General features: G+C 32.3%; 1 protein-coding gene across 2 annotated transcripts in view; it reads right to left on the bottom strand.

The window, feature by feature from the left end:
- Positions 1 to 4,041: 4,041 nt before the first annotated feature.
- Positions 4,042 to 13,315, bottom strand: part of LOC118204927 (uncharacterized) — a 42,493-nt gene continuing 33,219 nt past the window's right edge. For both annotated transcript variants that reach the window (XM_085809265.1, XM_085809266.1), the window contains 2 exons: positions 7,727 to 7,784; positions 4,042 to 4,411 (listed from right to left, as the gene is read on the bottom strand). In XM_085809265.1, the coding sequence (XP_085665391.1) occupies positions 4,269 to 4,411; positions 7,727 to 7,784 (201 nt within the window). In that variant the 3' untranslated portion in view covers positions 4,042 to 4,268. The remainder of the gene's footprint in view (positions 4,412 to 7,726; positions 7,785 to 13,315) is intronic.

Here is a 13,315-nt window from a genome sequence, read left to right as displayed (position 1 = left end):
AAAATATAGCGATATCTCACTTCTGCTGTTGCACAAACAAGGCTTCTTTAAAGCAGAATTTTTCAAATATGGAAATATCCATAAAAGTTCTCAGCACATATATTACATTTTCTTCACATTATTGAATCGTGTCTCGGTAATCACACTCTTCAAAACCATAATTTATTTTTCTCTTCTGATATCACATTCTCATTTCATCATATGATTCTTTATTTTGATAAGATGGCAGTTGGCAACTGCACCTCTACTCTGTAGATACATAACTTCAGAACTAGATTAACCATTAAGCAAAATAAGCACTTGCTTACGACATCAAGGATAATGGGAGCACCACAAAAGATTCTCATTGCCAGTTTTATAATGGAATGCATGGTGCAACTAACCAAGACCGAGAGAGAGAAAAAATAGGGAAAAAAGCAGGTATTATGCAGGGACTTGAAATGTTATAAGTGCTTAAAGGCCTCTTACTCCTGCCTTACATAATTTGTAATGTTTATCAAATTTGCTGCCGTCAGCATACATGACAGACTGTGAAATGACTCCTTGAAAAGCCTTGAGTTACTAGATTTATAATAATGAGTCCAAGATATCGTGAGATCAATAAACGAGAATTACGGTAAAATAAGTTGTTATTGCAATTCGAGGCATTTGTTTTAGTCTGTGTCAGGGGAGAAAGGAGAATAAGAGTCAGGGTAAAGAAGGTACTTTCTCTAAATTTATTTTTAATTCTTGTAGATAGTCAACAACTGAATTACTTAAATTAAGATGTAATGGTATTTCACCAGATCATGATGACTGTAACATGGCTAAGGGACCTCTAGCTTCATGACCATACATGAGCTTATATGGAGATACACCTGCAGTGCAATTTGGAACATCACGGCACACAAAAAGCAGATGAAGAACTTGCTTGTCCCAGTTAACAGGATCTACACAAATTACATGATGTGACATTTGTTTAAATACATGATTCCATTTCTCTACCGAGCTGTTTGATGCAGGGTAACCTACTATTGAAAACAGAACGTTTTTTCAAATTCTTCAGACAACCAAGAGGTATAAAACTAGTACCTTGATCGCTACATACATACCTGTTCTCGTATAGATTTCTGAAAGAGCATCATAAGTAGCTTTAGCAGAAAGTCTGTTCAAAGGTATAACTTTGGCCATTTTGAATGACTGTCGATTAAACATAGACAATATTTATGTTTCTTTCCTGAAGGTGATGAAATTTTACTATCTCTATATACTGTATGAAACAGATATGGGGGCTCATATCACAGAAGTAATCAGAATTTTGTCTGTGTTTCTGGACATTTTAACTGATATGTGCACAACATTTTTTCTACTCGGACTTAAAACATCAAGTTTATCTGCCAATGTGAAAACAGCTTCAACTCGAGAATATAGTCAGGTGTTTGCTTTTTTTGTAATAAATGGGAATTGCTTCTAATGTTACCTCAATAACTTCACCGAATTCAGAATTTAAAATAATTTTACCCTTACTTTCTATTTCTAAATGAGGAGTTAGTTAATGGTGTGTTCAAAACTGGTATTCCCATATTCAAATGTTTTATTTCTTCTACTTGCTTGTGTGGAATATAATTAGCATTCTTTTGCAAGGGATCTAAATTTTTTTTTCATTAGAATATTCATGTTTCTGTATGTACTTAGAATTACTGTTAATAACAACTGCGTTGTCTCTTGGTTTTCTGACATGTTAACTTTTGGTTTTACTTGCAAATTATCGTTTACTTTACCTATTACATTTATTTCACCTATTTGGGCAATCTTTAGTTATATACACTGCTCAACATTGAAAATGCAACACCAAGAAGGAATGATCAGAAATTTATGCAAATTTTAGAGTAGACGCACATCACAGAGTTATGCAAATGATGCCAAATGCGTAGCTCTCCGACGCACGTGAAGTAAGATATAAAAGAAGGAATGTGCAGAATGGGCAATAGTCGTGTCGTTATTTCTGCCAGATGAATTATCGAAGAAAGTTGGTTTTATTCACAGAGGATACGTGTAATAGGAGAGAATGCCAGGCCGCCGTCAACGAAGGCACTTCCAGCAGATAGACGATTTTACGAGGGGTATGGTGATCAGATTGAGAAGGGCGGGTTGGTCCTTATGTCAAATCCCGGCTGATACCCACATGGATGCGAGCACGGTGAATCGGCTATGGCAAACATGGTTGGAACAAGAAAATGTGGGAAGAAAGAGGGGCGCAGGTGCAGCCAGAGTGACATCAGCATGCGTGGATCAACGCATCCACAGACAAGTAGTGGCGATCCCGCAAGTCACTTGTACCGTGAATCTGCAGCACGTGCAAGATACCCTGGATGTTCCAGTGTCGACCAGAATCATTTCCCGTCATATCGTTGCCCATTAAGAAGACTGAAGACTGCCATTGACCCCACAATATAGACGCCAACGTTTAGAATGGTGCCGGACTGGAGCGTTGTGGATGACAGAATGGCGAAACGTCGTGTTCTCAGATGATTTATGCTTCTGTTTATTCAGTGAGTCACCACGTACATGTGTGGCATCGACGTAGAGACAGATCTAATCCGCCAGTAACCGTGGAACGCCCCACTGTGCGACAACGTGGCATAATTGTTTGAGGCGCTATGGCCTACGATTCCAGGTCACTTCCAGTTTGTATTCAGGGCACTATGACAGCCCAATGATACTTGGATAATGTACTGTAGCCAGTGAAAAAAGTGCTCATTCCCATATTTCAGCATAACATTTCAAAAATTACACAAACTTTCATACCACAGGGCACGATATGCATATATTCCATAAAAAACCGTCTGTCTAGAATCTGGCACTAAATGTTAATTCTTACAGAAAACTAGCTCTAATTTGTTAATTTTAAGTTATCTAGTGTTCAGTACAGTGCTCACAAAATTCAAAGTATTCTGTCCTCTGGTTGCTATCTAGTAGAGCACCTATTCTTGGCAAATTGGGGAATAATTGATGCCATAATTTTACCATACTTTTTTTAAAGTAATGCACTTTTTTCTTGCATATAATCAAAAACATTTTCATCCCATTGGAGGAACACTTATAACATCACATAACGTATAACTTCCTGCCAATTAATCAGACACAAATTATTAATAATATGAAGATGACTATTACACAGAACCTTAAAAATATGGAAAAAGCACTAAATTATTGAGCTGCATTTAAAAATTTTCTAATATAAATGCCAAATGCACCACACTTTGCAATTTTAAAATTAATTTCACTGATCTCAATTATTTCCAATCTATCAAATAAAATTAATCACACAGTATAAATCACTATCTAAATTAGATGAACTATATAATTTCACTATACAGTGAGAAAAGAAAAATTAGATACAATAAAACAACACGTTTTAATGTACTAAATGAGGAAGGGAGAAATTAGATGAAAATCTATAAAAATGTTGTCCTAGATATATTCTGTATGTTACAATGGAGCAGAAAAAAAATAGTTATTTTTATAAAGCACTCTCTTAAACTGCACAGAAGTAAGACGTCCCTAATAACATTATTACATAGCTACTAACCTCAAACAATGAACACAACTCTCATTCAGAACCACAAGTTCTCAGTCAACAAAACCTGTGGTTTCCTACAGTTTTTGCCACTACTTGGAGATGCTATTTCAAAAGAACTTCAAATGGACTTAATTATGACATGATTAACATTGCTGAACTTATAATACAATTATTATGCAAAATATATTAATACTCAATAACAATATTCTAAATTTTATGTTCCTTGGCTAATTTCATTTCGTAATTTTCCACTTTTATGCTAAAAAAATTATAAGTAGGGAAAGAAAGCTTTTATTTATCCAAGTACTTTTCAGTATGATGAAAATAAAATTAATAATTAATGTGCATACCATTGTATGGAAAATTCAGTATTATATAGATTACATCATTACAATAAAACATGATTAAATTTACAGTAAACCTATTTAACAGTAGCTGACTTTTCATAAATGTTTTACATCTACAGCAGACGAAGACCATTCAGATAAAAAAATTTAATTAATACAGAATTTTACAAGCAGTTAAGCCATACATTGCTACAATACAAAATTGATGAAAAAGAGATTTAACTAAAAATTTACATGCAACATTTTGTACTTTTCAGCAAAAGTATCTTTCCAAATAGAAATAATAAAAGTTTATGAATATAAAAGAAAAAGAACTGGAATGTTCATCATTAAGCACAATTATTGTTGGGACCATACAGTCATTCTCCTCTACGTTTTGCACATCTTTCGCGGAGACTCAACAGCTCAGCTTCCAATTTGTCCAAATGTTCCTTTTTATCTTCAGCTTTTCTTTTCTTTCCACCAGTTGTATCTTCCTTTGTCCCTGTTGCTGTTGACTCACCTGGGGGGAAAATTAATAAATAAATAAACCGGGAACCAGTGAAAAATTTCCTTAAAGAGACATATTTATGTGTTTGAACTTCCTGAACGCCGTAAAATTTTACTGGCTCGACGAGGGAACCCTCAAAACTATGACCTCCTCTTTGGAGAGAGAACCTATACCATCCTTAGAAAAAAAATTTAAGATATAACTTAAAATTTTAGAAATTAAAAAAAAAAATTATTGCTGTACAACTCACTCCTAAAAACTTACTGTGTATTATTAACTGAGATAAGAAAATATTTCACTTTTTTCCTAGTTTACATGATATTAAAAATACTTTGTTGGTTTTGATTTACAGAACTTTTACAGGAGAGTGAAGCCACAATTTCTGCAGAAGCCAGCCTGGAGACTACTGACCTGGTGTTCGCCGATAACATCGTAGACGAAAACGTCGTGCTACAAAACACAGACATCGAAAATAAAGCGGTTAAAAAAAACTTCGCAATTTAAAAACATCGTCAAAAATATTGTGGTAAAAATAAAATATCTACAAATCATTGCATTACGATAACATTGCAGACATGCCTTTTTCAGGTTTTAATTAATTGTAAATGGATATTTCCCTAATGATTTGTGAGTGCAAGATTCAAAGAAGGATAATTTTTACTTTCACATTTTTTTATTAACTAATAAATTTTTGCTGAAAAAGTAAGAAGGAAACTTAAGCAAAGAAAATTAATGCAACTTATAGAACTTAATAGAATTTTAAACCAACATAATTAACTAACAAAGGCCATAAATAAATAATTTTTATAAAGTTTTTACTGATAATTTTTCATGAAAAGTATAATCTACGAGTTGCATTTAATCTTCTATGCTTAAGTTTCCTTTTTATTTTCTCAGCTAAAATTTATTAGTTAATAAAAAATATGAAAGTAAAAATTATCCTTCTTTTCATCTTACGCTCATGAATCATTATGGGAATACCCATTAACAGATATTAAAGACTCAAAAAAGCATATCTGCGAAGTTATTGTCATGCGACGATTTGTAGATACTTTTATTTTTTACCATGGTATTTTCAACGAGCATGTTTTTAAACTGTGAAGTTTTTTAACCGCTTTATTTTCGACGAGCATGTTTTGGAACTGCGATGTTTTGTAGCACAACATTTTCGCCTTTCGTTGTTTTCTCTGCGACGTTTTCATCTATGATGTTTTCGGCTGTAACCACTGACCTACACTATACCATAAGGAACAATAACAAAACTAGCTTTCATTTCATGAAGCATTTTAGTAATGGTATATACTTCTACATATTTTATATTTTCTCAATTTGCAACCACTGAATCAAGATTTGAAGGTCTTAGACCCAATAACTGGAATGCAAAGGGTTTATTTTAAACATAAATTACACCTCCTATTAAGAGAATGTGTTAAATTTACATGTACTCTGCCTTTATATGTTCATACAGAAAGTTTTTCTAGTGAAGTTCTACTACAAAGTTCCCACAAACCTAATATAATGACATATCAAATGAATTCTCAGTTAGTAAAAACAGCTCTTCCTTAAACCTGAAATACCTTGAAGGCAGTAAAGGTAATTTTAGTCATGATGTTATGCATTGCTCCTAAAGATTATTAAAATAGCATGGTAGATACATAATATCCACGAGGAACTAAGCAATTTGTACATCTGTATGATTACATTTTTGCAGTAAGCTGAGCAGTAATCATTTGGCTACAGTAAACATGACATACATGAAAGTAATCAATCCTCAATATTCAGCACCTCTCAATAAACCAGAAATTATGCAGTAAATCAACAAATTTTAAAAGCATTTCAAAATTTCTATGCATCACTGTGAGTCTTCAAAGAAATTATTATACTCAACAGCTAAAAGCACAAACGTTATTTAATGCAGAAAACTGCATAGCTTTGACTTACATTATATTTTCGTTTATCATTTTTTCTAACTTACTCTTCAAATGCATATAAATTTATAATTAACAGAACAGCAAAAAATAAAACAGCATCACATTTCTGAACTCTTTTTAATTTGCAAAATAGATAGCCAGATGTATGCATGCACACATCTCTATACATGCAGAGAGTAGGCCTGAATTGAAGACATAATTATTTCACTTACATAATTATATAATTTCACTACTATTAAAAAATAGCTTTCCAAAATTTAAAAGATAAGGTGAAAAAAGCTTTTTTGAAGCTTTACTTGTATGTGTATTAAATTACTGTGAAGAAAGACTGAAGTTAGATATCAGTTCAGATTTAGACCTTGTAGGGTTTTATTTTAATTTTGTAATACAGTACAAAGTTCGTAACCCAGACATCCCTTATCCAGAATGATCTATAATTCAGACCTCAAAGCCACACACTTTACGTATGCGCGCGTTGAAAGAAATGTTTAATGAAGTAAACAAATAATATTAAGCTTTTTTTTTGTACAATTTGATACCCTTTAGATTATAATTGCTTTTTATTTCATAAATTATGGTTTCATATTTTTAATAGTATAGTTTTTGCATGCCATCTTGCCAGATTTAAATTGATGATCTATAATCTGGAATCGCCGAAGTCCCAACGAGCCCGGATTACGGACTTTGTACTGTAGTTATTTTTATTTTGGAACAAGCCTTTCCTATATATTCTAAACTTCCCATTTAAGTTTCCCTGCCAGTATGAGTTTTCAGGATTACAGTTCATGCAAATGAGGTAGAAGAGAATTTAAACTGAAGTCTGAGTCACTTCAGAGGGATAGCATGTTCTTCCGCATTGTTGCTGCTAGTCTTAAGTTCGCTGCTCTATGGCTGTACTGCTACATTCATGGTAGACAGTAACATGGTGCACCGTATACATACATGTATACAGTGCATCAATTTTTAAATAAGGTCCGGCTCTATTAGTTGATTCTGTGCAACTTCAGCTGGTTAATTTTATTTGGCATTAAATTAGTTTTACATTTTCTATTTTTGAGTTAAAGCCCAAATGGAGGCTTACAGTATGTCCAAGAAGGGGCCATCTGTTCATCTATTCTGAGTTGAAATAAAGAGTAATTTAACCATTCTTTGGACTTGTTACTTACAAAATCTCAGCGAATAGCTGCTACATAGTTCTCTAGTATTCGAATCTTCAAAAAATCTACTTTAGCTAGGATATTACAACGTAAAGGAACTAATTATATCACCCTAAATTTATACAGAGAACAAACACTAGTATTATTACTTGGAACATCAAAAACTAATCCTAATTACAATTATAATACAAATACTTGCCAGTTGCCATAAAATCAGACTACAGAAAATAATTTATTACCTGCTGTTTTAACATCGGGGTCGTTTTCTGGTGAACCCATTTCTTCAGTTCCTTTGAGCTGTCAGAAATAATTATGATATTAGCAACTTATACTTCACTACAAAGAAACTTTTAATTAGTACTTTAAAAAAAATTCAGAGAATAACTGTAATATACCTAGAAATTTTATCTCCTCTTCATTACGTGTTTAAAAAAGCAGTTCGAAATAAGGTAGAATATGAACATTTAAACTATAAAATTTAGCTTAATATTTGCAGAATTATTAATTAAAATTTAAATGGGAAATGAACAGATGAGAAATGCAATTTTCAATATCAGACTTAAGTATATTTAAATGATTAAATTTTTTATGCAAGTTGGGATTACATCATTAAAATTAAAAAAATTTAGAGTTAATTTCATATCAAGGAATATAACATTGGTTGGAATTTTTTAAAATACTACTATAGATTTAAACCCAAACATCAGTAATACAAAACAGGTATTACTTTCTTCGGATTGATTTCAGTTTTTGTGTAGCATGGCATGTTTTGCACACACTAGTTTGAAAATATGTTTTGCGATATGAAATAAAAAAAAAACATATGGCAAAACATAAGCTACAAAAATGATTATTATATAGTTCTAACTAAACAACTGTTAGTGGGAAACCGAAGTCACCCAACAGATATGACAGCTTAACATTGTTTGACCTGTGCACACATCCTGGCAAAAATTTTTTATTTCTCTTTCTTGTACAACGAATATGAAGAGCAGCTCAGCACTAAAAAAAATGAACAAAGGCATTTTTTTCAGGCATATCTCACATGCTTTGCCTTGATCGACTAAATATACAACAATTCTAAATACAACAAGTTCAGCCAAATGCTTTTAATTATCCTTTATTTGAGCTAGTGGAACAGTTTGACTGAATGTTCAACCTTTTCAAACTAAAGATAAAATATTTTCCTAACAAGAATAATATGAAAGAAAAGTTTGCTAAGCGATAACTGAAACTGCCAATTACCTTGGAAGATACCTGTGGAGTTCTCACTCAAGCAGTCAGTGTGCTCTGATGAGAGGACACAGTACTATTTTGGAATTTTTTTAATAGTGTTGACCAAAGGGTGAAAAAACTTCTACATTTTCAAGAGCAAAAATTTGTCAAAGAAAGAGTCAACAATTATATCTTCTATATACTTAAGAACTAGTTTTAAACTATGTTTCTATGTGCTAATTTTAGGCATCTTCACAAACTAAGTTACAACTCTGAGCCATTACTGCATTTTTCCCTAAAAGTTCAAAAACATGGAAATTTACAACAGCAGATTTCAAGCTATATTTTTCTGCTGGGAGACCCCAATGAAACATGAAATTTAAGCTCATAATGGGATGACATGTCATGATATTATGCACAAAAATATTTTGAATATCAAATGACTACAAAAATATAATCATAGTGTATATCTAAAATATTTATTTCAGGGTACATGAGTTTAAGACAGCGTAAAAGTGTTAGATGCAAATGGATATGCTCATGGGAAAGAAAAAAGAAGACAAATGGCACTTTATACATATTCATTCAACCATAATTTACAATTTGCAATTCTTTGTCTTGTTATTTTGGCACAAAAATTGTTGCTACACAAGCCAAAATAACAAGTCAAAGAATTGCACAAACACGATATCCATGTACTTCCAAAAATCACCAATCTTTGTCAAAGGGTACCCATAAATATATTTGTACCCTCTTTCTGTTGGCCAATTCTGGTTGCCCTTTCTGGACTGCTTCGTTCAAACGGTCAAGTTGTGCACAGTAGTGTCGAATTCATGGGTTTCACCAGGTTGCACCAGCTTATAATGGACAATTCCCTTCTAATCTCGATATCGAAATTTCTGGAACAGAATCGAGCAAACCACTCCATCCTTCGTTCTCTCACAGCATTCTCACCGTACACTTTACAAATTTTTCAGCATGTTTTTGCAGCATTTTTACCTTTTTTATAGTAAAAAAGCATCACATAGTGTATTTCTTCAGATATTTCACTCATTTTCAAATCAATATAACTTTTTACATGAGCAACTAATTGGAAAACTAACTTCACAAACAATGGAAGCTGAATGTCACTTCTTAAGCACATGTTCGTTTGAGACAACTGGGTAGGTGTTGCCGGATATATAGGCATCAATACCATCTAGTTGCAAAAAAGCGCAGAGACTTTTTATATGACCCAATATTTTGTTTCTTTGCGTAGCACCTACTTTTCTCTTGTGTACCATAGGTTGAGAATCGTTGCCACAGATAGAACATTGATGTTGTTCAAAGGACACTTATTCTGTTGCCCATATATTCCCTTGCAAAAAGCAAAATATGGTATAAAAACATACATGCTAAGCGATCTAGTACTAGTTATATATGGTCATTTAGCATATAAACCTGGAAGGGTACTTTATTTCATCCTAAGTACCAATCTCTCTCAGTACTTCACAAGTTATGACTCTAGTGATGCCATTATTTAAATAAGGTTTCTGCATCACCTTCGAAAATCATTGTACTTCACCAGAATTATGTGATATCCTCCTTTCGACTTATCAGACAGATGTGGTTGGAAATGTTAGACAAAATAAAAAGGATTTACCTTCAGCAATGAAAAATAGAAAGTTAAAATAAGACTTCTGAAACTAATGTGGTAATGATTAAAAGTAAAAAATTGAAAACAAAACCATAGGTCGTAATTGACTAATATAAAACAATGGAACGTGTGGACCTTGTAGATCAATACATTTCTAATTATCAAGTAGCCAGAAATAGTGGAAAAAAATTTTCTTTCACCTTTTAGATGTTGCCGTTTTCAACGCTTTTCAGGTTTATTAAAAGTGAGAAAAAAAATCACACGTAAAATTTAGACTGGTTTTAGGCGATGAAATAACTGATAAGCATCACACTTTATTCCATTTTTCAAGACGAGGTCATCCACTAAATAAAGCGTTATCAAGTCACTTAGTTGAACATCATTTTTTTGGAATTTATACCACCAACAGAGAAAAAGAAGACACTGCCAGAGAATTTTAAGTGTGTTCATATAAAAAAAATGCAAATGGAACACGAATTAGGAGAGAAACAATGTATTCTTGTAAAGACTGTAATGTAGGACTATGCATACCATGTTTCAAACTTTATCAAACCCAAAAAAATTTCATTTCTGAAAAATATTATGGATATTTTTTATATTGAATAAAAGCATCATAATTTGCAGATAATACTGTCTATTATTTAAAGCATACATAACTTTTCTCTCTCCAAAAATTACATATATTTTGTAAGTGCCTGTACTGAAGCTTTTCTGTTCAGCTCGGGTATGAGACAAAAGCTAAATATACAGTACATTAACATATTTGCCAACCTAATGAATCAGGAGATTTTTCACGTTAAAAAGACTTTTTAAATAATAAAAATATAGTTTTTAATAATGAATTAACTTTAAATAGTTACTAAGTCTTAAATGCAAGCAACACAAAAATACCTTAGACATAAAAAACATTTTTATTACTTGCATCATTAAAAAAAAAGACACTTTAATCAGTTTTCATACAAATGTTATGAACAGTGGCAGATTTTGCTTTCGTTAAGATAGAAACTTCAAAATTTTGTTCATAGCAATTGCCACGTAGGCCTGCTTTTGCTAATAAAAGTTTTTCTAATGTGTCATCATTAATATTAGATCTAAATTTATTTCTAGTTTTCGCAACAACACTGAAAATCCTCTCACACTCTGCATTACTACGGGGAACTGTCAAGATGGCCAACATAATTCTAGACAGTTCACTATACTTTAAAACTCCATCAGCACCTTTCAGTTTTCCAATTAAACTCCACTGGGTGTCAAATCCTAGCTGATTTTCTAACTTCATCCAAGTTTTCTAACTGTAAACTGCAAAAATTGCGACTGCAGTACTATATCAGTAGCAACATCAATATCATCATCTTTCATGACTAAATGAAGTAACACAGGAAATCTGTTCAAAAAGTACCTTATATCAGAAAAAGATGCATTTGCTAGAGCAGAAACATCAGCAACTTTAGCATGCAAAATCAGTTCATCGTTGACTGGAAATTTATGTAGTATGTAATCACATACTCGACAGAAGTAACTTCTAACATGAAGATAAAACTTATTTTTGTCTTCTGAAAGTTCTTCCACTACTTTTGTAGTTGCAGCTCCTATTACCAAATCTTCATCTTTCTTCTGATTTTCTGTTTCACTATAAATCACATCATATATAGAATTACAAGACAAAACACAGACTGGTTTTACAAACTTTGATAAAATGTCTTTAAACAGATCATAAATCATTGATTGCAAAACATGAATTAATGGAATTCTGCTTTGTAGAATTGCATTAAGAATATCAAATGATGGCAAAATGAATTGTAAAAAAAAGCAAAAAGCTTTGTTAAGGTCCGAAGAAAAAAACAAATATTTGTTCTTCACAAGATAAACTTACAGTAATCGGAAAATGTTTCATGTGTTGAGCAATCTTTTTATTTTGAGAGAAATTTGTATCAGCTTTACGCTTATATTTTGCAGTATTAATTTGAGAACTGCCAGTTGAATTGCTGAATGATGCAAAAATTACTTTATTTTTTTCAAACCTATTATTAACAATGGAAGTAGTAACTACATCTCCATTTATTTTAGGTACTTTATAACTTTCAATAGAGCCTTTTATCTTAACTCTCGAAGCATTTACTTCTTCTTTAAAAAATGCAAGAAGTGGGTTCCATTGATCGAGGATTCTAGATAAGCATTTCTTTAAAGACAGCCAGCGTGTACACACGTTTCAAAATGTTTCTTATTTCAGTATTATGCAGCTGTTGGAACTGTTTCAATTTTTCCTTTCTTTTAGAACTTCTTTCAAGATAATAAATATCAACAATGTGTTCATCCACATTTAATGGTAAAGAAGCTGCCCCTTTTTCAGCTTTAGCATGCAAAATCCCTTCATCGTTGACTGGAAATTTATGTAGTACATAATCACATACTCCACAGAAGTAACTTCTAACATGAAGATAAAACTTATTTTTGTCTTCTTCTGAAAGTTCTTCCACTACTTTTGTAGCTGCAGCTCCTATTACCAAATCTTCATCTTTCTTCTGATTTTCTATTTCACCACAAATCACATCATATATAGAATTACGAGAGAAAACAGACTGGTTTTACAAACTTTGATAAAATGTCTTTAAACAGATCATAAATCATTGATTGCAAAACATGAATTAATGGAATTCTGCTTTGTAGAATTGTGTTAAGAACATTGAATAATGGCAAAATAAAGCTGCAGTGTGATCCGATGCATTCAGTGGCAGGTTGTGCTCCAGTAAAAAGGCAGAGAACAGACATTCTGCATTAATCACTTTTTGGTCTTTTGTTTCCGAAGAAAAATTAAATTTTTTGTTTTTTTCAAAACAATTCATGTTGTCCTTGTGTTTTTTTGTACGTAAATGTCTGAGAACATCTGCCCTTCCATCATGCGAAATTGAAAAATCGCAATGACGGATGGTACACGTCGCAAATTTATTACATTTCCTTGAAGAAATAATGGAAGGAA

The sequence above is a fragment of the Stegodyphus dumicola genome, chromosome X2 (assembly GCF_044657685.1).
Source record: "Stegodyphus dumicola isolate Sdum_Otavi_A_Nest chromosome X2, ASM4465768v1".
NCBI lineage: Eukaryota > Metazoa > Arthropoda > Arachnida > Araneae > Eresidae > Stegodyphus > Stegodyphus dumicola.
The sequence above is the reverse complement of the archived record's forward strand: the minus strand, read 5'-3'. Positions and strand labels throughout refer to the sequence as shown.